Below are 24,066 nucleotides of genomic sequence, written 5' to 3'. Positions count from 1 at the left end.
TTATCTCAAAAATAAATTTTAACTACACTTGAATTAGTTAAATTTTAACTACACTTGACCAAAAAAAAAAACTAAAATTTAAATTTAAATTATACAAATTAAAAAAATATATATGAATGTCTATAATTTAGCCCCAAATAATTGAAGTTGGAAAAATTATAATAGTACTTTTAAAATTTTAGACCACAAATGATTATAGATGGCCTAATAATGGACATTACAGTACTTCATTCAGAGGTGACCACTGAATCGAAGTTGAATTATTTAGCTCCCCCAACTATTCACAACACGGAGCATCCATCTATCAAACTCTGATCTTCTTCCATCTCTAAAAGTATTCCTTAATTGCGCGCATTTATACATACTTGTCCAACTCTCTAGTAAGGCCATGGGTGAGATTATTTCCTCATGTTCTTCACCCTACAATGTTTATCCAAAAACTACCTCAGCCACATTGCTTCAACAACGTCTCCAATTCATACTTCAGAACCGCCCTGAAACCTGGGTTTACTCCATTTTCTGGAAAGCCTCCAAAGACAGTAACGACGACAACGGCGTTTCTTTGTCATGGGCCGGAGGCCATTTCAGAGGCATTAGAGACTTCTCATCCAAAAAATCAAGCATTCAGAACTCAGATAATAACTACCGACCCAGATTTGGGATGGTCAACAGAGAGATCGAAGCGCTGTGTCATGACGACATGGACTCGGAGAGATTTGAAGACATTAACGGAGACGTGACTGACTCCGAGTGGTTCTACTTCTACACCGTCTCTTTAACACAGTCGTTTGCTGCAGGCCACAATGGGAATTCCAACATTCTGGGCCGTGTGCATTCTTCTAGTGCTTTCATTTGGTTGGCAGGAGATGGTGAGTTTCAGTTCTATGAGTGTGAGAGAGTACAAGAGGCTCGCATGCATGGAATTCGAACTCTGGTTTGTGTTGCAACTTATAGTGGGGTGCTTGAAGTGGCTTCTTTGGATGTGATTAAAGAAGACTGGGGTTTTGTGCAGCAAGCAAAATCACTTTTTGGAATATCAGACTCCAACTCAAAGCAGGGAAGCCAGGAGTCTCATGTTCACGTTCCACTGCCCCAAAATGGATTAATGTTTTCAGCAACTCAAAAGCAGTCGAATACACATGGTAAGCTATCTGATGCCTGTTTTCAGTGATTTCTATAATATCCTTTATATTAATTTCTTCTTATATATATATATATATATATATATATATATATATATATATATATATATATATATATATATATCTCAGGTAAGGATGTCCTTAGTTTTTCTTATGGAACGGATTTACTGTTTTCACCCACTTTCCGATCACATTTTCACATCTTAACCGTTCAGTTTTTAGGTCCTAATGTATGGATCACCTCTGCAAAATTTCAGCCAATTTGGTGATCGTTAAGGCGTCCAAAACTGCAATTTACACGAACGAACCGAATCTGTCGAACCGGAACCGTTCGTTTACATTGTTGTAATTTGCAGTTTTGGATGCCTTAATGATCACCAGTTTGGCTGAAATTTTGCAGAGGTGATCTATACATTAGGACCTAAAAACTGAACGGTTAAGATGTGAAAATTTGATCGGAAAGTGGGTGAAAACCGGAAATTCGTACCTAAGAAAAACTAAGGACATCCTTAGTGTAGCCGGACTGATATAGGATTTTTCTCAGGTAAGGATGTCCTTAGTTTTTCTTATGGAACGGATTTACTGTTATATATATATATATTTTATGGGGAACTACACATGATTGAATATTTATCTATACTATTATTAAGAAAAGAGAGCTTGGTCTCCAAAATTGAAATTTTTTTACCAATTTAACCTTTATTTATTAAAAAATTATGAATTATAATTAATCAATATGGATAATATGGTAAATTGTATAATAAAAAACAAAAGAATAAAAAATAGGAGAAAATGTGGTAGTTGTACGAGATGTTTCTCCACTATTTTTAACTTGGGGTGGGGTTTAAAAAAAAAAAAATAGTGGGTGTGCCCTGCTAGTACTATTATTAAGAGAAGATGCTTTGTTAGCCAAAATTAAATTTTTTAACAGAAATGACCCTAAAACATTACTTTAAAATTAATTAAATATCAAGAGCCATTATGATAATTGCAAATTATATTTTTACTAACAAAAATAAATAAAACAAATCCCACAAATTCCACTTTTCTCTCCCACTAGCCTCTCTCTGCAATAGTTGTTTTTCATCCATTATTTTTTTTTTCTGAAAAGAAAAATACTTATACATGCAGAACATGTGTAGAGAAATGCTAGTTGTTTATTTAATGAATTGCTAATTAATTTATTATTTTAGATTTTATTATTGACTTTCCCAAATACAACCGTTTTTTTTTTTCTAGATATTTTGTTTTGAGATAATAACTTCGTAAAGATTGAAATATATTGAGTCAATTTTTTGGTCATATCAGACGACAAAATTTGTTTGGTTTGGTATAGAATTTGAGTGGGAGTGATTGGGCCAATTTTCTCTTCAACCAAAATATGAAAACTCATATTGAATAAACATGTAACTCAAGATTTAATGAGCGTTGCTTCCTTAAAAAACTCCTAGGCTGTATGTGGCTTTAACATTATGAGATATATATATTTTTTTTTAGGTAAACGAGGAGAGGACTAAATCAATGTCTTCCTTCGGAAATTTATTAAATGAAGAAAAATAGTATAAGTCGGATGTAGGACAAAACGAAAGCCAATTCCAGAAAAACACTATGAAGAAATTAATTTCTAGCATATGTATCATCTCTGTGACACTGACTTAGTATGGTTGTCATGCGTTTAAAATTGATGAATTTATTCATTCCCCATAAAAAAACAAAAATTTTCCTTCAATCAAAATATGAAAACTCATAAAATTTCAGTGTACAAGTCTATAAATGGAAATTATTCTATGCACCGACGGTGCAAGTGACTCAATCCTTATAAAATAATCTCAACCCTTGATATTTATTATCAACTTTATTTTTAATAAACAAAAAGTGTATTTAATGCAATCTAACCATTCATTTATGTTGGTGCAAGTGCACGGCGGTGCTCTGAATAATCTCTCGTCTATAAAACCGTAAATTATATTTGAAAGCCTTATTGTCGAGCTCTTACTTTTTTCAAATGACAAGTATATTTATGGTATTATAAGGGCGTGGTAAGAGAGAAGTGACTTTCAATATAGGTGGGTTGTCATCTGATTCAGGGCCTTCTGAAAATATAGAGAATAATCGATCAAAAAAGAGAGGGAGGTCATCAAGCCATGTGAACGGCAGACGAGAATCACCACCACTAAACCATGTGGAGGCAGAGAGACAACGACGTGAAAGGCTGAATCATCGATTCTATGCTCTGAGAGCTGCTGTTCCAAATGTGTCAAGGATGGACAAAGCTTCTTTACTTGCTGATGCAGTTGAGTACATCAATAATCTGAAGACAAAGATTGATAAACTGGAGGCCAAAATCCAAGCACAAACCAAGATACCCAAAGTGGGTAGCACCAACTCCATAAGTTACAGAGCATCTGCTGTTATGGAAGTGGATGTGAAATTTGTAGGCTCTGAAGCAATGATTCGAGTTCGGAGTACGGATAATGAGGACTATCCATATGCAAGATTGATGAATGCACTCAAAGACCTCGAATTGCATATTTATCATGCAAGCATTTCAAGTGTGAAGGAGTTTATGCTTCAAGATGTTGTGGCACGAGTTCCATTTGGATTCACAAGTGAGGAGGCCATGAGAACCGCCATTATAAAAAGATTGTCAAACTTTCCCTAGGTAGATAATGGGAAAAATAGTTTTCCATCAATATATCTTAATCTCGAAGTTTATCTTTGTAAAATAATTATTTATTTCATAGTTGTACTTTAAAGATTTTTAACGAAATCGCAAGCAAGTTCTTTGATCATAAGATCAGTGGTTAGAGCGCTCATTACCTAAAATCGAAGTCATAGGTTCGAGTCATCATGGGGTAGGAGTGAAATTCTTTGATCCTCTTTAAAAAAAATAAAGTAATGGGGGTAAGAGTGAAATCCTTTGATCCTCTTTAAATTAAAGAAAAAAAAGAAAAAGAAAAATAATGTTCAATTTCACTATGACTTATTTACTCTCAGGTTGAGATGAAGAATTTAATTTAATTTGATCACGTTTTTAAATGATTACAAATTCTTTTATTTATTTCACTAATGCTATACAAAAACTGAAATGGAATAGCTAGCCAACTAGGTATCTTTTTGACGGATCTAGATCACGGGTCGGATCTGGATCTGGGCTTTGAGGTTGACTTTCATTTGGTTTTCACCTTTTTGGTTCATAGGTCACTTTGGTGGAAAATTGATCTTTGTTTGGTGTATGTTTTACATGGAAGATGTTTGGATGGTCACATCACCATTTACATTGCTTGAAGATTGCCATTTCGTGGTCGGTCACACTAGCGGTAACATAGGTGGAAGATTGTTCTCTTTTTGATGTAAGATGTACGATGAATCTGCTTGGTCGGTCATACCACCGGTTACTTTGATAGAAGATTGCCCTTTTATGGTTGGTCATACTATTAGTAACTTTTCATATTGCACGGTTTACACCCGATGCGTCCTCAGATGCAGTTTCACATCCAATCGTATCTTTGCTAGCTTCTACATATGTCTTTTGTAATTTTTCTTATTATTAATGGAGTTGACATTTATTCTAAAAAAAAAAAAAACTAGGTATCTACTCAACTAGGGCTGTTAATGGGTCATGTCGGGAGGTCAAGGTATATGTCGTGTCACAAGAGACAAACCCAAACCCAACCAAATATTAATCGTGTCGAAAATTTAAACTCAAACTCAATTTATTTATTAAACGGGTTACCTGTTTCCAACCCGCTTAACCCATTTAATAAATAGGTTGTGTCATGTTGGGCAAAATGACCCATTTAAGGGTTAACACTGCGACCCATTTAACAAAAAATATGCATAAATTGATTAAATTCACTAAAAACTCTATAAGACAAAGAATATAAATAATGATATATAATTCATAAATAATTAAATCCAATAATGATGAAGCAAAATATTTCAAATTGTCCAATCCAATCCTAGGATCAAATACTTCTAACGTCCAAAATTTCAAGAAGAAGTATAGCATAATCGGGTTATACGGGTTCACTTCGTGTTGGCGGGTTGACCTGCGATTGACCCGGTTATTAAATGGGTCATGACGGGTTGTGTCACACCCCAAACCCGAGACCAATATTATACTGAAATATGGTACCCGAATTCGTGATGTGGGTTATTACAAATAAAACTTCCTCAATGGATAAATTAAAGTAAAAGAATTTGCAAATAAGTCTGAATAATACTTTTATTAGAAATTGAAATTATTATTTTTACAATACTAAAGCTGAACAAAATATATTACATTATTTCTTTTGAGAAAGCGGTAGAAAATAAAACATTCATTTATTTAGAGAATCGCCCCATTTTCCCCAAGCGTCTAATCGCTACCTGAAAACAAGAAGGTGTAGCATCATGAGCAACACAAGCCCAGTAAGTACACAACATACATTCTTATATTAATGTGTCTTATAGGAAATCAAAGTGAATAACCAAGTAAAAATGTACCGGGAACCATTTATATGTTCATACGAATTCTTAAATATGTATATGTATACGCACAATACACACACACATATATACAAATATATTCATCCGTGTGAATGGTTTATAATAAATCATATAGTCACATCTCCTTATTGAACCAACAATATATTGCAGCATTAATATGTGAAATAACCTCAAAGAAATGCATGCTCAATTCTCTTTTTCACTTATCATCGTAACATATTAATAATATATCGCAGACAGATATTTGATCGAAATAATATAAGTACACTTCTCTTCTTAGTGAATTTTCGGATTAACTGGTAATAAATCATAAATACAAGTGCTAGGGTCCAACGTACTATACCCAAAGCACGAGTAAGCCAGGTTGACTGGTAACAAATCATAAATCCACGTGCTAGGGTCCATAATACCAAAGCACGGGTAAGCCGCAGCATACAGAGGACAAATCCAAAGTATGTATACTCAAGGAGAACACCTCTTTCCTAAGAGTATAATAGTGCACTATCTGTAGGGACTAGGGCCCAGGCTTAACGTCTCATAACACCAAAACACATTTACCAGTAATTCACTTAAGCACGGGGTTGTAGAAATCACCCGGCTTCACAACTGTACTTTTCAAACATAATCAAATTCGCAAAATACAATCTTTATGAATTATAGATCGTAATATATGTATATGTACACACACATATAGATACATATATTTAGCAATAATCTCATATGAAAACATATGTAACATAATTGTATAACACAAATAAGTAAATTCACTTGCAAGCAACATAATAAAATAAATAAGCTTATACATAATTGAAATCAAGTAAAATAATAAAGCACAAGCATTAAATGAGTAACTATACACAATTAATAAGCTTGTAAATAACTGAAATAAAGTAAAATAATAAAGTACAAGCATTAAATAAGTAAATATACAGAATTTAACAAAATTATATTATAGTTAGTGTTTCAGTTCTTATGTCCAAATCCATTGAAGTTCATCAACCGTGTTCATGTTTCTCCGATTAGAGTCATCAAACTTCAAGATGTGTTATATTGTCCATCACAAGTCCGAATTAGTCAAATGAGTACACCATTTCAAAGGGTTTTTCACAAGGAATTCAATGGAATAAGTCATGTAGTCCAGATCAGAGGGATATAGTCCAGAAATGGTGAAGAACCATAACAGTGCAGAAACCGATATTTTTGATACTGACCTTTGGTGTTTAAGTCTTTACGTTCCGTGTATTTTACCATTAATTCTCAAACTCTCCAGATCACAAGTAGAGGTCCTAAGCTTCAAATTGATATAAAGTTTGTAGAAAACGGATAAGAAATGAGGGAGATATGAATTTTTGAAGTTGTGATGGCTGTATGAGATTTCCAGCGAGTTTAAAAGTTGAAAACTTTGATTAGCCATAACTTCTTCATTTCTTAACCTTTTTTAGTGATTCAAAAGCCTAAACTGAAGAACTTTTGATGAGGAATTTAATACTGTAAATAGTTTTAACAAAACAGACTTTGTTATATACGAAAATACAGGTTTGCAGCAAAGCAGATCCTTTTCCATTTTATCATTGATTATGTAGTTTGATAAATCTTAAAGACAAAAGAATATAGAAATGTATTCATGTACTTACTTAAGGAACTCAGAAGGTCTTGTGATCAAACTTTGGACTTCTTTCACAAAAGGAAACTTCTTAAGGGAAATAGGATGAAGGATTTGTGTGAGGAACTTTTAGTTGGGTTTTCTCTTCAACTAAGGGAGTTTTTTGATCAAATTTTGCATTTGATCTTCAAGTTGAGTATGATCAGATCATAATGATATATATAGGCTAGAATTAAGCACTAAGATAAGTGAGTGACTAATATTGTAATGCAAGTGGCTAATCCACTAGTTAGGTTAAATGATTAAAAGGAAGAGTAAAATTAAAAGAGTAGTAAAAGAAAGAAAACATAAAGCAGTTTTGCCAATTATATATATATATATACATGCACACATCCATAAATATATAGATACACATTTACCTAATTGATAAGTAAAGAACTTTAGTGCTTTCTTAAGGTAAAAAGAAAATATCAATAATTAGTACTAAAATGACATGCATCATAAAAATAATATGGATGAGAGTCTTGAGCTTAATAACAAAGTAAGACATTTCGAATATAACTAATAATATAGTACTCTATAGTTGACACTAATTTTCGGGTTATTACAGGTTGACCCACTGCCGACCCGCTGTTTAATCGTGCGGGTTCAACCCGCTTTATTTCGTGTCTTTTGTGTCTCAACACAAAAAACAGAAGATAAGAAAATACAAAAACAAATGGGAGAATTCCACAAATGGTCACTCAACTATGGCTTAGTTTGGGATTGATGTGCTGTGAGAAGAAGCACTTCCGAACTTGCTGTGAGAGGAAGCACTTCCGAACTTGCTGTGAGAAGAAGCAACTGAGGTGTTTGGTAAACTGTTTTTAAAAGTGTTGTGAGAACGAAAAGCAATTTCTAGGTGTTTGGTAAGTTGCATGGCAAAAGTGCTTTTGACTGAGTATAATTACCAAAATGGTCATACATGGCAAGATATGCTACTAAAATACATAATTTTGTTTTTTGATTACGTAACCATACCAAATAAAAAAATTTCTCATGTATTATCCTTATACCCTTGCTTGGACCGAATAAAAGATTTACTTTAAACCCTTTAATATGCATATTATGTTTTACTATTACACAAAATAAGTCTAGAATATTTAGATTAATTTCTCAACCATAGTTCAACCGGAACCATTACACAAAATATATTAAAGTCACTTGAAATTTGCAACTAAATACTAAGTAGATGCATTCATTAGACATTATAGTAATATAGCCATAAGCTCCAATCCTGGTGTAAGGTTTTAAGGCAGATTCATATAACTTCGTGGCAGTTGCAAGATTATCTTTTATCCATCAAATACAAAGTTTGGTTCCAATTGAATGCAAGGTATACGTGGTAAAGCAATAGAGCTGCAATAAACACGGAAAAAAGTTCAGAAATTTTTTGGTGAGAAAACCACAGATCATAAGATAACTAAGGAAGTATACACCAAAAAATCTCAGTTGAACTACAACGTAATGTTATTATTGATGTGAGCAATTCATAGGGGTTAAAAATCTAGCTGATAATGAAATGACCGTTTATACAACCTCTAGTATGAGGGGCTGCAACTTTTTTAGGAACAAAACAATCCACATTAACTGCCAGTCTGCCACTATCCTTACCTACTGATTTAAGAGAATTCTCAACCAGCACTATGAGAAAAGCTTAACGATTTCCTCAACAAGATGTTGCATCAGCTATTAACTCATGCCATCCTTAGAGTGCATGACGGACATAGATATCACACCATCAGCCATATGCTCTAGAAGCCTTAGTACAGCCACAACTATGCAAGGTCAGATACACCAATGGTTTGGTGCTTGACATACCTAACTTCAAAAACGCAACACTTATTTTCTTACTGGTGCAGAGCAGAAGTGGTTCCCAAAAGGCTCTTATACAATGAAAGGCAGGAGAGTCAGCAACACAGATTTTCTGCATATGTACGAGGCAGGACACTAGTTCAATTCCTTCCTACAACTCTTTGCGTTTATATGAGGCTATAGAGAGTATGCACCTCTTCCCGGTTAGTTGGAGCAACAGAAACAATGGAACTCGAGTCAAGTTCCTCTGGTGCTATGAATCAGGTACATGTCTGCTGCACAGTTAAAGAAACTGGAATCAAATTGGATTACATTAAAAACACATGGAACCTTAGCATGTCTAAATGGGGAAACCCACATTAAGGAAACCAGATCCACACTGCAATGCATTTTCAAAAAGAAGAACATTTCGATTTCCAGTCCATCATTTACCAATCAATTCTAATCCAAACACCCAAAATTCCAATATATATAAACTAGAACATATATTAAACTATAATCATCATCAAATTAGATGAAGAGAAGTATTCACATATACCACAAGGATCAGCCCAACAATTTAGAAATCAAAGCTGAGAGAGAGAGAGAGAGAGAATAAACCTTGGTCTTTGACATAGTCAGCCAAACTGTTGCAATCAGAGCACAAAGCAAGCCCAGTGAAACCAAGATTCTCACATTCTCTAGTGCTCAGCTACTCTACCGATGATGATGCACCTACCAAACACACCACCACTACCATAGTCGTTGCGATCCACGCTGCCCCCATCTCTCTCTCTCTCTCTCTCTCTCTCTCTCTCTATCTCTATCTCTCTCTCTAGGTCGTCGTGAGAGACTGAGCCAACTGGGAAGCCAAACGAAGCAAGAGGTAGCAACGATCTGGGCATCTCAAAGCTTAAACTTTTAGCTATAGATACTGGCCTGAGTTTTTTTTTTTTTTTAAATAAATAAGGGATTAGGCGATATTAGTTCCTCGGAGGCAGACAATGTAGGGAGCAAGTCCCACCCTCAATCCCGAAGGAGAAGGGTCTGCCACACTCTGGGAACCCACCCCCCATCCCCTTAATTTATTAAAGGGTTATTATCACAAATGGTACCTGAACTATATCTCAATTTTATTGATGGTACCTGAACTTCAATTTTGATCACAACTAGTACCCGAACTTTTCGATTTCATTTTAAATGGTACCTAGAGCCACCTCCGGTCACTATTCCGACTAAAAACGGCAAGGGAGGCGATCATAGTGATGATTTTTGATGATTTCAAGGGTTGCGATCATATATAGTGATGATTTTTTGGTAATAGACTTTCCTTGAACTTGTTTTTTTGTTTTTTATTTTTTTAGATTTGGGTTTTTTGGCCGGAATAGTGACCGAAGGTGGCCTTAGGTACCATTTAAAATGAAATCGAAAAGTTCGGGTACTGGTTGTGATCAAAATTGAAGTTCAGGTACCATCGATAAAATAGAGGAAAAGTTCAGGTACCATTTGTGATAATAACCCTTTATTAAATCATAAAAAGAAATACGAAATAGTTGGGGGGACCAAACCAAAACCCAACCTGAAGAAGGAAAATACAAGCATTTCTTGCATTGTACGAGCAAAACAAGCGAAAACAAAGGAAAAGACAAAAAATAAAGACAAACAAAATCATCACCGAAATCTATAATAAACCATAGAAGACAGGTCGCACCCATAATGACCAGCAATAAAGGATGGAAGGTCATCCCACCAGCTATAACCCGCATTGAACGCACCATGATTAGCAAGAGCATCAGCAACAGTGTTCCCCTCCCGGAAAGTATGAGAGACTCGAAAATGGATCATACGGGTGAAAGACAAACAGTTAGACCATGCCCTCCATAGCCTCCATGGAACTAACTTTGGATTCTTGAAATAGTGAACCACCAGCATGGAGTCGGTTTCGAGCCAGATGTGAGTCCAACTCTTAACCCAAGCAATCCTCAAAGCCTCAATAACTGCCAACACTTCCGCATCAATTGCACTGAGAGTCTCCACTTTTTTAGCAAAAGCTCCTCTAAACTGACCCTCATAATCTCTAAAAATCCCCCCAAATCCAGCTGTGCTATTGTCTCGAAAAGAACCATCAGTATTCACCTTCAACCAATGCATTGGGGGGGGGGGGATCCATTGCACTGGGATATATTTTGGAGCCTTTACAGTCAGGGACGAAAGACCTAGCACGGCGAATAGGCCTTGCATTCTCAAAGGGTTAGAGCATGGCATAAAGTGAATGGAGGCAGACTCTTTCAGAGAAAGTAGAAACCAATGCTTGAACCGTGCTAAATGAAAAGTAGCTTCATGAAACCGGATTTTGTTTCTCTCCGACCATATGCACCACAGAGCATTGCAAAAAGCAAAACTCCATAGAGTTTTTGAAGCACTAGTCATCCCATTTAGAAAATCTGGGGAGAGAAGATTAGCAAGAGATGTACCCGGCATAATACTCTTGTGGAAAAAAGAAGCAAGCCAACTCCAAAAATCATGGATTAAATCGCACTCATAGAAAAGATGATTTAAAGACTCACCCTGTATTTGACAAATAGAGCACTGAGAGTAGAGACAAATACCCCTTCTTGCTAACAAGTCATCAGTTAAAATCCTCTGTTTTAAGACCTTCCAAGTCACTAGGCTCTTGCGGGGCTGTAAAGCCTTATTCCAAATCAACTTGCACCAGGTTACTAAAGGCCTAGGTGGCGAGAGAAACATGAAAGCATCCTTGGTTGTTAAAATGCCTGCTGCATTAGAAGGCCAGATGACTTGGTCCCCCTCATTTTCCAGAGGCAACACCACATTAGAAATTCTTGAAGCAAGATCTGGAAAGAAAAAAGAAAAGATAGGAGGAATTGCCCATTGCTTATTTTTAATAAAACCACTAACTCTGGATGGCATAAGGGACTGCACCACTGGCGTGAGCTGATGAATGGAAGAAATTGAAGCACCCAACCAATTGTCCGAACAGAAAGAAATTCTGCTACCATCTCCCACCAACCACTGGAGATTAGAGTAGAAAGAATCCCATAATTTTTTAAGACCAGGCCACACTGAGGATCGTTGATAATACTGAATAGGGAGCAAATCATGAGAAAAGAATCGCTCTCTCAGGAGGGCTGCTGAAGGGGATGAGCCATTGACTATGTTCCAACAATTCTTTAGGAGCAAAGCCCGGTTAAAATGAAATAAATTTTTTAAACCCAAACCTCCTTGCTCAAGCGGAAGACAACATGTATCCCAAGCAATAAGTGCAGAGCCTTTCTTTAAGGGGTCACCAGACCAGAAAAAATTCCGTGTCCATTGCTGCACCTTCAAAAGGAGAGACCGGGGCCATGCATAAACCTGAAAGCTATGTAAGAGCTGACTGTGAATAACAGAAGAAATTAGCTGAAGTCTGGCAGCCTGGGAGAGTTGTTTACCCTTCCAAGAAGAGAGATTACATCTTACTTTGTCTGCAATGGTTCTGAAATAGGATGGCTTCGGACACCCTTTATAGATAGGGACACTGAGATAGGTGAAGGGCAATGAATGAGATACCAATTGCAACAGATGCTCAACCCCAAAGTCCTCAATTAACAACAGAAGATGTCAATTGCAGCATTGCCATATCAATTTTAACAAAATTGCAGGGGCCTTTCAGAATCATTATACAAATTACTGACAAAGCAAAAACCATGCATTCATGAAATACTAACCCTGGGCTAACTCAAAACAGACATCAATTCCCAGCAGATATCAATTCCAAATGGCTCTAGCAATTGATTTGGAGGAGACCCATGGGTTAATGAAATATTGATGACAAAGGAGAAGAAAAAAATCATCCAAAAATTGCAAAATACATATAGAATTGACGAAGAATTATTCATCTTGCTTTAAATTTTGCACTTGGATCTGAGAGGCATACCTTTGACGATATGGATTGGCTCCTTGCCAGTCAGAGAGAAGAAGCAGTGAGAGAGCGGAGGATGTGGACGTGAAAGAAGAAGCAAGAAAACCAGAAGGACAATTTCGCCAATATCAGAAATTTCATTAACACTTCCGCGTCTTCAACTTGATTCCCGCAGAAGCAGATTTCCAAAGCTAAGAAATTGAGCTTCTTGATTTCTGCGGTTCAAGGAAGCGCTTCCGGATGGAAGCTGATTCTACAGGTTTTACCAAACAGCCCAACTAAATTGTAAAAGCACTTTTGGTCCCAAAAGCAGCTCCAAAATCAATCCTAAATTGGGCCTATGACTCATTCGACACTTTGGTCACTGAAGTTTCAAATATATCACTTTGGTCACTCAACTATTACACTGTCAATCACTTAAGTCACCCAAAGAGTATTTTTTATAATGAAAAAAATTAACAAAGTGACTTAAGTGATTGACAGTGTAATAGTTGAGTGACCAAAGTGATATATTTGAAACTTCAGTGACCAAAGTTTCGAATGAGTCATAGTTGAGTGACCATTTGTGAAATTTTCCCAAAACAAATTATGAAAGAGAAAGAAGATTCCAAACTTAAAGAAAGCATGAAATTATTGTACTTATTTGGTTTGGTTTCAATCATTTTCGAGCCGAGGTGTCGTCTTCCTCCAATAGTACAGTTCGTAGTACTATGATGTTTATGGCATGACCGCACGAAACATATGAAAATGAGGTTGCTGTTCTATAATCACTGAAACACGTACACCCCACACACATGCAACACACCATATATGAATCAAGCAAAGAAGTTGAGAAACATGTGGTGATTTCTTTCTTCTTGAAGGCTTGAATGTTCATCTACCATATGCATGCACACACACCAACCGTCTCAAGAAAACGAATGCTAAGTTGTACGCTAGGTAGCTTAATTTGCTGAAAAATTGGCTTCATATATGGACAAAAAAGAGAGAGAGAGAGAGAGACTTAATCTTTCTAACACTAGCTAGACACTAGTTAATTACATCAATTCCTTGCAGACTAGACACAAACAATGAGTACTGCATGTTAGGCCCAATTTGACATAGCTTATATTTTGCAAAATGCTGGTAGCAAAAAATGTGTGGTAAAATAAAATAAAATAACATATTTCAAAAGTTATATTATTAAGAGTATTTTTAGCAATGCTAGTCATTTTTGAGTCAAATTTTAGCTACAGTAACTAAAAAGTCATTTTAGCTAGCCACTTTAGAATTATGTCTGCATCAATGCTCTCTATTTTAACTAGTTTTGAATTTATATTATTTTTAAATGAATATTAAATAGTTTATATGTATTTATAAATTACATAAAATAACTTAAAATGAATGTTTTAAATTATAGAGAGCCTCATTCCGTTCTCTATATTTAGGAGCAAAATAGCTAAAAGTTATAATTAATAGAGAGCCACTTAGGAGTCTGGTGCAGCTGCTAAAAAAGATAAAAAGTTAAACATGCTCTCCAAAATAGCTAAGGAGTCACAATAGACAGTCTGCTAAAGATGCTCTAAGCTGCTGCTTATAGAAATTGATAAAATACAGCTTTCATAAGTTAAAAACTACAATTTCAATTAAAAAAAAGAAGTTAAAAACTACAATTGCTTACGATTTAAGCTAAGTTATCTCAAATTGGGCCTTAGTCATGTCAGGAACAGTTTGAGCAAGGATTTGAGCGATCAGTTAATTTGTTCATATACCACATCCATGCATACACCCTAGTTGTTGAACAGGAAAGGTCGCACATTTGAAAAGTAAAAAGAAATATAATTTATAAGTAGGTGACTCTTACCCAACTGTACCAAGGCCTTTTGTGTTAAAGCTCAACACATACTTGGTGGTTAAGTAGATAGTATCGGTAAAATGGTGGGCCACGGCCCATGCTTATCACTGTTTAACATCAATTATGTCTCCAATTGTCATGGACCCAATTTGGGTTCATTAAATTGGTCATCGGAAAGATTCCGATTGGATTATTACCAAGTGTTCGATGTGGGTCTTGGATTGTTTCGTGATTGACCAGTTATTTAATGTAAGAATTGGACTATTACTTGATATCAAGTGCAGATCTAGAGTTAGGTTGCACGTGAAGAGGCGTGTTGGAGAGGAAAGATCTCACATTTGGAAAGTGACAAAAAAAAAATATAACTTCTAAGTGGGTGACTCTTACCCAATTGTACCGAGACATTTTGTATTAAAATCCAACACCTACTGGGTGGTTAAGTTGGGACAATATCGATAAAATAGTAGACCACGAGCCATATTTGTCGTTGTTTAACACTAGTCATCTCAAGAAAATGAATGCTATAAATTGTACGCTAGCAAAATAATCCAATTGGAATCTTTCTAATGACCAACTTAATGAACCCAAATCGGGTCCATGACAATTGGAGACATAATTGGAGAGAGACATGCTCTAATATCATGTTAAACAGTGATAAGCATGGGCGGAGATAATTAATAAGCCAAGAAAAGAGTAAAAAAAAAAAACTTGATCTTTCTTACACTAGTTAGACGCTAGTTAAGCACACCAGTTCCTTATAAACTAGCCACAAACAATGAGTAATGCATGCTTAGCCGCTGCAGGGATAGCTTTAAACAAGGATTCGATGGATCAGTTCATTTGTTTTATGGTATAAATAGTTCCTGTGCTTGTAATTTAAGTTATCGATCAACTTCTATTCAACTAGTTTTCTCTGTATATGTTGGTGTTAAGCACTAGAGTCTATATTTGAAATGGTGCATCGCAGTGGTGGATTCAGGATCCGAGACTTATCTAGGCTAATTAGAAGTGCACAATTTTTTTTTTTTTTGAGGTTTGGAACGCAGTGGGAGGCTCATCCTCACGCCTTTATTATTTTCAATCAAAACGTACAACGGAGGGGACATAAAATCAAACCTCGTAAATTAAAAACGACAAGCATACATTTGTTGTAAACCAACAATAAACTGACTAAATCATACCCTCCAAGGCCCACTCACTTCAAACTTTGCAATCACTATGTTATCGGCAAATTCTTTTTCAATGTAGAGAACCATCAAATCATCAAGAAACTCATCTTCCATCTTATTTCGAATTTTTTTTTTAATTTTATTTTTTTATGATGTTCAAGAGACTCAATAGTCAATACCCAGAAGCCATCTTCCAAAAAGATCAAGAGACTCAATACCCAGAAGCCATAATCAAACAATTAAACAATGAAAGCAAATAAGCAAACAAACAATATAGAGCAAATAAGCAAATAAGAAGATCACATAGACGTACAATAAACAATGAAAGGAATGAAAGTATGAAACAAACAAACAACGAAAGGAATGAAACAAACAAACAATATAGAGCACAGAGACGTACACGTATCAACAACTCCACTTCTCCAAATCAAACAATCAAACGCAGTAGCAACCGCCAGCAAGTTAGCAACTCCAATCCATTCAAACGCACAAGCAGCAGGTCTGTCTACAACAAAACCACAAACCCAACCAGATGGTTTCAAAGATTAGAGCTTTTTTAGATTAAACCCACGCTACTGGGCTTCAAGATTGTTGCTAGAAATTTTAGAGTAGATTCATGGGATTTTCCCAAATCGGAATTTAAATCTTCATGAAGATGAAAAATAGAGTATATGTACCTGTGAACACTACTAGCAAAATAACAACACACACGGATTTACTGTAGTTAAAAGCCACAGAAATATGTGTGAAATAGAAATACTAACAGAAATCCGTGTGAAATGAAAATAATTGGGCCCACAATAATTTATACAATAACAATATCAACGGAAATCCATGTGCATAAACAACAGTAACAAATATCTGTGTAAAAACTAAAACATTTTCACACGGATATCTGTGTGAAAATCAATTCACACTGATTTCTGTACGTATTATAAATTAGTTTATTTCGAAATCGTTAATTTTTTATGTTATGTGATTTATGGAGGGACGGATTTCCGTTACAATAAGTTTTTGGTACAAATTTCTGTGTGAAATGAATATCACACGAATATCTGTGTGACATGTTAACACCGAAATCTGTGTGAATAAATAACAGTAACAAATGTCTGTGTAAAAACTAAAACCTTTTCACACGGATATCCGTGTGAAAAGAACAATTAGCTACAAAATTCTGTGTGAAAAAGTATAGATGTATATAAGGTTGACCACTTATTTGATATCGAAATAACGGCGGATTGAGTTAATTTTTTTACACAATATCTATTAATACACTATAAATAGATGGGTAATGTCAAATTTATTAATTTTCAATTTTGATTTTTTGGTTCGCACAAAATTCTTATATGTCTACTAATGTGGTATAACTAGTTTATTAGTTGTAAAGAAAAGTATACATTCCATGAGCAACAATGTGGAGGAAATAGACTTTATCAAAATCGACCGTTGGATGTTGTCATGATTAGAATAAATAGTTATGGTCAAAATTTCAGCTATTTTTGTTATCGTTTAGGTCTCGATCTACTAGATCAACCCTGAACCATAAATACCACATAAAACTAATATGCTCATAACCGCTCATTCGCAACTTATTTTTTCGATCTGTCAGCTCTCATACTCTCATGAATATGAGGTATACCAAATATGTAAAAATTTTGAAAAGTTTATCTCCTCGTGATTTAACTCCCCTTAGGGAAGTATATGTGTATATAAGGTTAACCACTTTATTTGATATTGAAAGAATGGCGGATTGAGTTAATTTTTTTACACCATACCTATTAATAGGCTATAAATAAATGGGTAATGTCAAATTTATCAATTTTAGATTTTTATTTTTTGGATTGCACAAAATTCTTATATGTCTTCTAATGTGGTATAACTAGTTTATTAGTTATAATAGTTATAATGAAAAGTATACCTTCCATAAGCAACAATGCGTAGGAAATAGACTTTATCAAAATCGACCGTAGGATGTTATCATGATAATAATAAATGGTTGTGTTCAAAATTTCAGCTATTTTCGTCGTCGTTTGGGTTTCGATCTAGTAGGTCAACCCTAAACCTTAAATACTACATAAAACTAATATGCTCATAACCGCTCACTCGTAACTTATTTTTTTGATTTGTAAACTCTCATGCTCTAATGGGTAGAAGCTATATCAACTAATGTAAAAATTTCTGAAATTTTATCTCCTCAAGGGTCGGCTCCCCTTAAGGAAGTGGAAGCGTTTAAAGGGTTGACCGGTTTATTTCATGTCAAAATAATGGCGGATCGGGTTAATTTTTTTACACAATACCTATTAATACGCTATAAATAGATGGGTAATGCCAAATTTATTGAGAAATCGTTAATTTTTTATGTTATGTGAATTATGGAGGGACGGATTTCCGTTGCAATAAGTTTTTGGTACAGATTTTTGTGTGAAATGAGTAATACACGAATATCAGTGTGAAATGTTAACACGGATATCCGTGTGAAAAAGAACAATTAGCTACAGAATTCCGTGTGAAAAAGTCTATTAGAGACAGAATTCCGTGCAAACAATTGAATGACATTGCATGTGTTACTCAGATAAATATACACGGATATCAGTTACAAATGTGTAAGTATTTCACACGGATTTCTGTGGCAAAATAACTTGAAAGAAAATTATTATCAATAAAAATAAAAGTTAATGATTAATTATTTAGTTTCAAAAAATAAGGGCGGGCTAATCAATTTATTCCCGCTCAATATTTTGAATATTCCCACGGATTACTGTGGATACTGTGTGACATGTTAACACTAAAATCCGTGTGAATAAATAACAGTAACAGATGTATATGTAAAAACTAAAACCTTTTCACACGGATATCTGTGTGAAAAGAACAATTAGCTACAGAATTCCGTATGAAAAAGTTTATTAGAGACAGAATTCTGTGTAAACAATCGAACGACAATTGACATGATAGTTATTAGTTACTGAGGTAAATACACACGGATATAGTTGCAATTGTGTAAGTATTTCACACGGATTTCCGTGAGAATTCTACTTATAATTAGCATATTGATCAAACACTACAGGAAAAAGGTAAATCTCTCCCTCTCATTTCAAAGGGTAAACCCCGCTCTCTCTCTCGACCTCCCCTGCACCGCCGCGATGATGCCGTACGACGTCCCACCGCCATCGCCGATATTTACTTCGGCAAAGCCTGCCGTCGCTTAAATTTATTGCTAAGCGTCATCGTTTAAGGAAGCAGCTACATCTATATCTCGATTTGCTTCGCTTCAGTTCTCACACACTCTCTCTCTCTCATATTTCAATCTCCACCCACGACCCCATCTCTCATTCCATTTCAACCCCGCCCTTTCTCTCTCATTCTTTCAATCTGCGCCCATCTCTGCCTATCTTTCTCTCATTCGATTCAATTAATCTCAGCCCATCACCGCCAATTGTGCGACGTGATATGAATCTAGGGCTTTAGCGAATCAGTTTTTGTGGCTTCGAGTTGATTGCGGGCTTTGCGGCTTCTGGGTAAGTGAGCAAGTGAATATTAACTCAGTTGGGATACCAATTTTATTTCAAGAGTATTTCAAATGTTCAATTTCAATGACTTTTGTGTGCTAGTTTTGCATAGATGTTCCGATCTGTAGTGTTTTGGGCTGCCAAATATACTATCCCCATCTTTCTCTGATCTTGTAGATCTACATCTCTCCCTATATATGCATTAGGCTTTCTTACTTAATTTTTCTTCTATTTGTGTTCATCTAGGTTCGTTAGTCTTAATTTTTCTTCTATTTGTGTTCATCTAGGTTCATTAGTTTATTTTTTATTTATTTAATGGTCTAGGTTGAGATTTATGATTTGTAAATGGTCTTCTTAATCTGTCATCATGTTCTGTATTGATTTGTGATCAGTCCATGAATCAAGTTTTCCTACTTACATTGTAATATTTGCCTATTTTACTCTAAAAATTTGGGGTCGGATTCCTAAGTCAAGTGTTTTTTGAATTGTTGTCTTTTTGGGTGTATTGAGCTGTTCAAATCCTTAATTTGGTTTGTTATTGATGTTTAATGCAGAATTCAAAGGCTTGTTGTTGATACAATCACAAGGATTTGAATCAAATTTTCGTGACTTGAGTGAAGAAGGGCCTCTATATTGAATCATGGTTGAGAAATTGTTTCTGTGGTGGTCAATGGAGGTTTGGATCTGGCAGTATATAACTAGTATTTCTTTGAATTGAATCCTTTGAAACGTTGGCAGGTTCTGTACTCAAACAGAGTAGTTCTGGTTAGCGTGGTGTGAACGCTGTCAAGCTCTGACAGCTATATGGGAGAAAGCTTCTACTGTTAAAGGTGTGACCACCATAGCGGCCCTTGCTGCTGATGCATACAAGTCCCTTGCTCAGGTTCTTTTCATGGTCACTCTTGCAATAATAAATTTTGAGTATTAGATTGACAATGTAGCAATGCTTTAGAACTCAATGGAGATTTTGTTGGTTTCATTCCTGGTTCCTGTGTGCTTGCTGCAGGATTGCAAGTATTGGAGTGTTTTTGGTAATGATGGTAATGGGAAGATCACAAGTTGATTTACTTTTATGCTAATAGTAGCCAAGATTGTATATATGAAACTCTATTGGATGCGAGGATTCCCAACAATAAAAACCTCCAGTTGATTATTTGGGAGCGCGAGAGATGTGAATCCCATTGCAGAATTTTCACTCCAACAGGTTCAACATAATCTTTTGTACAAATTCTTTTAATTCTCAAATTTCTTACACTATTTGTAATATTGATAAAATATTGTTCATACAGCAAATAAACATGGTAATTCGTCGAGTTTCCCTTCTTGAGGGGCCAACTACTTTTCTCATTTTATATATTCTGCATTGGTGGTAAGATATCTAAACAACAATTGGGATTAAATCATTTTCTTCTTTTTGTCGTTTCAGGCAATAGATATGCTATCCAACTCTAGGGGTTCAGTTCGTATCATATTCCTGGTTACTGATGGGGCAGTTGAAGATGAGAGACAAATATGCGATGAAATAAAAAAGCATCTTGCAAGTGAGGATGCGATATCCCCTCGTATATACACTTTTGGAATAGGTAATGGTAATTCGTGCTATTAGAGCTCGTGGTAGTTGCAGATTATATATTCCTTAAGAAAATATTCCTCTGATTATAGTATTACATTTGTAGTAGAAGCTTAAAGAGGATTTTCACCAGCTAGGTGGGGTGTGGTTGCAAAGTTGCAATGCCTTAACCATTCTATTGTGGTTCCATCCTCAGCCATCAATGATGTGTATTGACATGAAATGCTTCAAACTGTTCCAGACTCGCAGCTGAACTAAGGTGGTGTTTGTTACACGGGATTGGACTGGATTGGACATTCTTATCTAGTCCAATCCCAGTTATCCCATGTTTGGCAGCAAGGGGACTCTTTTTAATGAGACTCCACAGTCCCAAAAACCACCCCGACACCGTCTACCACAAACCCACCAAAAACCATGGGATTGTGGAAGCCACTCTCACTCGATCTACTCTTCCCTTCTGATGAGGTCACCGTTCGGAGCTATGCTGGTTTCGCAGGTTGGTGGTGTTGAAGCTTTGCTGGTTTTGGAGCTTTGCTGGTGTTGAAGGCTTCATACCCAGAAAGTCATGAAACATTGGCTTCACTAATTGGTCTTCTTCTTCCTGCTTCAGCTTCTGCTGCTTTTGGGTACTGGCATTGTTGCTGGGCAGAGCCATTTTCAGTACGGCCATCTCAGACCCATAATACCACTCACTCGATCTGGTGCAGTGTTGGGTGTAAAGAGAAGAAAAAGAGAGCGCGATTTTCAGGAAAGGAAAAAAAGAAAAGAGAGCAATTAAAAGCAAAAGGTGGGTTCTTGAAAAGAAAAGAGAAGCAAAAGGTGGGTTCGAAAAGAAAAGAGAGCAATTAAAAGCAAAAGGTTGGAAGGTGTGTGCTCAAGTGCTTTGTGTGTTTTCTTCTGGCAATTATTTTTGTTGTTTGCATTGACAGAGAGAGAAGAGAGAGTGTATAGAATACAATGCAATGGGGTTTGTGTCTGGGTGTTGAAGGTTTTGCAGGTTGGTGGTGTTGAAGCTTTGCTGGTGTTGAAGGTTTTGCAGGTTGGTGGTTTTGCAGGTTGGTTCTATATTTAATCCCGCTGGCACCAAACATGGGTCAAGGAACTCTATAGCATAACCTGGCTTGAAGAGTGGAGGACTCTAAAAGAAATTAAGCCGGGGTAACACAATCCCCCCTAACAAACACGGCCTAAAAGTGTTAGTTTCACCTACCATTATCTAGTTTGATGGTTATGTCTACTTTGAGGTAGTCCTCAAAGCATTTTGATGTATGCTCATTCTTGGACAAGGATTATGTTGTTAAAGGGGGAAAATCTTAGTGATATTCCACCTTGAACAACAATGTATACTAGGAATGTAAAGAACATCTTGCTATGAATGTAAAGTTTATTCATGTTTGATTGAGTTGTGGATTTGTTCACTTGATTGTAAATATTTGAAGTGTATTTATTGTACAGAAATCAAAACTATTATTATGTTTGGGTTGCAAATTAATTAGCAGAAATTTTTTTTTTAAAATGCTGTCACTATTACACACAGAAATCAGTGAGAATTAGGGTACATGGATCTCACACAGAAATCTGTGTCAATAAGGTTATAGGTTTTGACACAGAAATCCGTGTGAAACACATTTGGCACAGAAATCCGTGTGAAATAGAGTTTATACATTTGCTACAGAAATCCGTGTGAAATAGAGTTGTTCACACAGACTGTGTTTCATTACGGTAATTTATATTTATGGAAAGATAGTGGGGCCCACGTCTAATATTCACACGGACAACATAATCCGTGTGAGATGAGCATTACCCCCCTTCAAACCACACGGTAACTCAATCTGTGCGTGTACAGTGGGTAAAAGCTATCATATACTGAAATCCGTGTGAGAAAGTCTTATTACCCACAAATTAAAATCTGTGGGTAATTGTTGTTTTGCTAGTAGTGGAAGCAAGGATCTCCAAATCGGATTGTGGGTTCAGGGCGATTTCCGGCGGCCGTTTATGGGAGTATTCAATAGTTCAACTAATCAAGTAAGCAACCACTGACCTAGTGACCTGCTGTGCCGCACTGTCGTCGAGTAGCTACAGATATTTATTTATGGACTAAATACTGTTTAGTCTTTGACCTTTCGACCATAAAACACTTCAGTCCCTGACTTTCTAATTTCACACGTTTAGTCATTGTACTTCAAAATTTCAGACCAATAGGTCATTGCTGTCTAAAAGTCGCGGCAAAATGTCTATTATGCCCTCAGTTCTTTTTTTTAAATAAATTTATTCCTTTCTTTTTTTTTTTATTTATTCTTTATTCTTTTTTTTTTCAAACAGAAAGAAAGAAAGGAAAAAAAAACAGAAAGAAAGAAAGGGAAAAAAAATTCATTTTCTAAAAAAAATAAATAAATTAATTAATTTTAAAAAAAAAAGAACTGAGGGCATAATAGACATTTTGCCGCGACTTATTGGTCTGAAATTTTGAAGTACAGGGACTAAGTTTGTGAAATTAGAAGGTCAGAGACTGAAGTGTTTTATGATAAAAAAGTCAAGGACTAAACAGTGTTTAGTCCTTTATTTATTTTATTTTTTTTCTTTGGGCTAGTATGGGTTGAAGGGAAATATACATATACTTGGAAGTTTTTGGGCCAAAATATTGTTTAGGCTACAGCCTATATAACCTGCCGTTTGCTTACGCCCCTGGTGCACCCTTAAGTTCAAAACGAGATCGTTATAAAAATAACAAATTAATATACCAACACTAAATAAATTGGTTACGTAATGAGAGCTATGGATAAATGTGAAGAAAGCTGTATCAAATAAGAATTTAAACCTTGGAGAGAAAATTCTCGATTTTCCAATAAAAGAATATGAAATGAATAATACAAATCATGATCAGTGCTTAAATAGCAACTAATTTCTGATCCGAACCCAAGTTTGAATCGTCTAATACCTTAGAAACATTATATTATAGGCTTGTATTGGACACCACAGACCTAAATTCTGCAAAA

The 24,066-nt window shown here is 35.6% G+C and overlaps 2 protein-coding genes and 2 long non-coding RNA genes across 13 annotated transcripts; 2 read left to right on the top strand and 2 right to left on the bottom strand.

Moving 5' to 3' along the window:
- The first annotated feature begins 244 nt into the window (after positions 1–244).
- LOC133743715 (transcription factor MYC4-like) lies at positions 245–3,925 on the top strand. 3 transcript variants are annotated; one of them, XM_062171749.1, is made up of 2 exons: positions 245–1,142; positions 3,248–3,925. In XM_062171749.1, the coding sequence occupies exons 1-2, from the start codon at positions 389–391 to the stop codon at positions 3,802–3,804; spliced, it is 1,311 nt and encodes a 436-aa protein (XP_062027733.1). In that variant the 5' UTR covers positions 245–388; the 3' UTR covers positions 3,805–3,925. The 3 variants fall into 3 exon arrangements, with proteins under 3 accessions (XP_062027733.1, XP_062027732.1, XP_062027731.1); XM_062171748.1 differs by having other exon boundaries at positions 3,209–3,925; XM_062171747.1 differs by having other exon boundaries at positions 3,176–3,925.
- Positions 3,926–8,364: 4,439 nt separating this feature from the next.
- Positions 8,365–10,107, bottom strand: LOC133743720 (uncharacterized). Of its 3 annotated transcripts, XR_009863227.1 has the most exons (3): positions 9,691–10,082; positions 8,890–9,362; positions 8,365–8,634 (listed from the first exon to the last, which is right to left on the bottom strand). It is a non-coding gene; the product is annotated as an uncharacterized LOC133743720 (long non-coding RNA). The 3 variants fall into 3 exon arrangements; XR_009863226.1 differs by lacking the exon at positions 8,365–8,634 and having other exon boundaries at positions 8,722–9,365; positions 9,691–10,107; XR_009863225.1 differs by lacking the exon at positions 8,365–8,634 and having other exon boundaries at positions 8,722–9,362; positions 9,691–10,107.
- Positions 10,108–10,583: 476 nt separating this feature from the next.
- On the bottom strand, positions 10,584–13,324 carry LOC133743716 (uncharacterized). Its single transcript, XM_062171751.1, has 2 exons — positions 13,007–13,324; positions 10,584–12,853 (listed from the first exon to the last, which is right to left on the bottom strand). Exon 2 carries the CDS (start codon positions 11,998–12,000, stop codon positions 10,741–10,743), a length of 1,260 nt encoding a protein of 419 aa, XP_062027735.1. The 5' UTR covers positions 12,001–12,853; positions 13,007–13,324; the 3' UTR covers positions 10,584–10,740.
- A 5,723-nt stretch (positions 13,325–19,047) lies between these two features.
- Positions 19,048–22,472, top strand: LOC133745784 (uncharacterized). Of its 6 annotated transcripts, none has more exons than XR_009863778.1 (5): positions 19,048–19,509; positions 20,055–20,143; positions 20,239–20,383; positions 20,507–20,704; positions 20,927–22,472. It is a non-coding gene; the product is annotated as an uncharacterized LOC133745784 (long non-coding RNA). The 6 variants fall into 6 exon arrangements; XR_009863779.1 differs by having other exon boundaries at positions 20,055–20,383; positions 20,927–21,083; positions 21,312–22,472; XR_009863776.1 differs by having other exon boundaries at positions 20,055–20,383; positions 20,927–21,083; positions 21,180–22,472.
- Positions 22,473–24,066: the final 1,594 nt, after the last annotated feature.

Source organism: Rosa rugosa, chromosome 4, assembly GCF_958449725.1.
Source record: "Rosa rugosa chromosome 4, drRosRugo1.1, whole genome shotgun sequence".
NCBI lineage: Eukaryota > Viridiplantae > Streptophyta > Magnoliopsida > Rosales > Rosaceae > Rosa > Rosa rugosa.
This window is presented reverse-complemented; position numbering and strand designations above follow the sequence as displayed.

Excerpts from the sequence above, each read along its gene's own strand:
- LOC133743715 (XM_062171747.1), top strand. The coding sequence starts at position 389 with ATGGGTGAGATTATTTCCTCATGTTCTTCACCCTACAATGTTTATCCA. Across the intron at positions 1,143-3,175 it reads AAAGCAGTCGAATACACATG|GGCGTGGTAAGAGAGAAGTG; the intron begins GTAAGCTATCTG and ends TGGTATTATAAG.
- LOC133743716 (XM_062171751.1), bottom strand. The coding sequence starts at position 12,000 with ATGCCATCCAGAGTTAGTGGTTTTATTAAAAATAAGCAATGGGCAATT.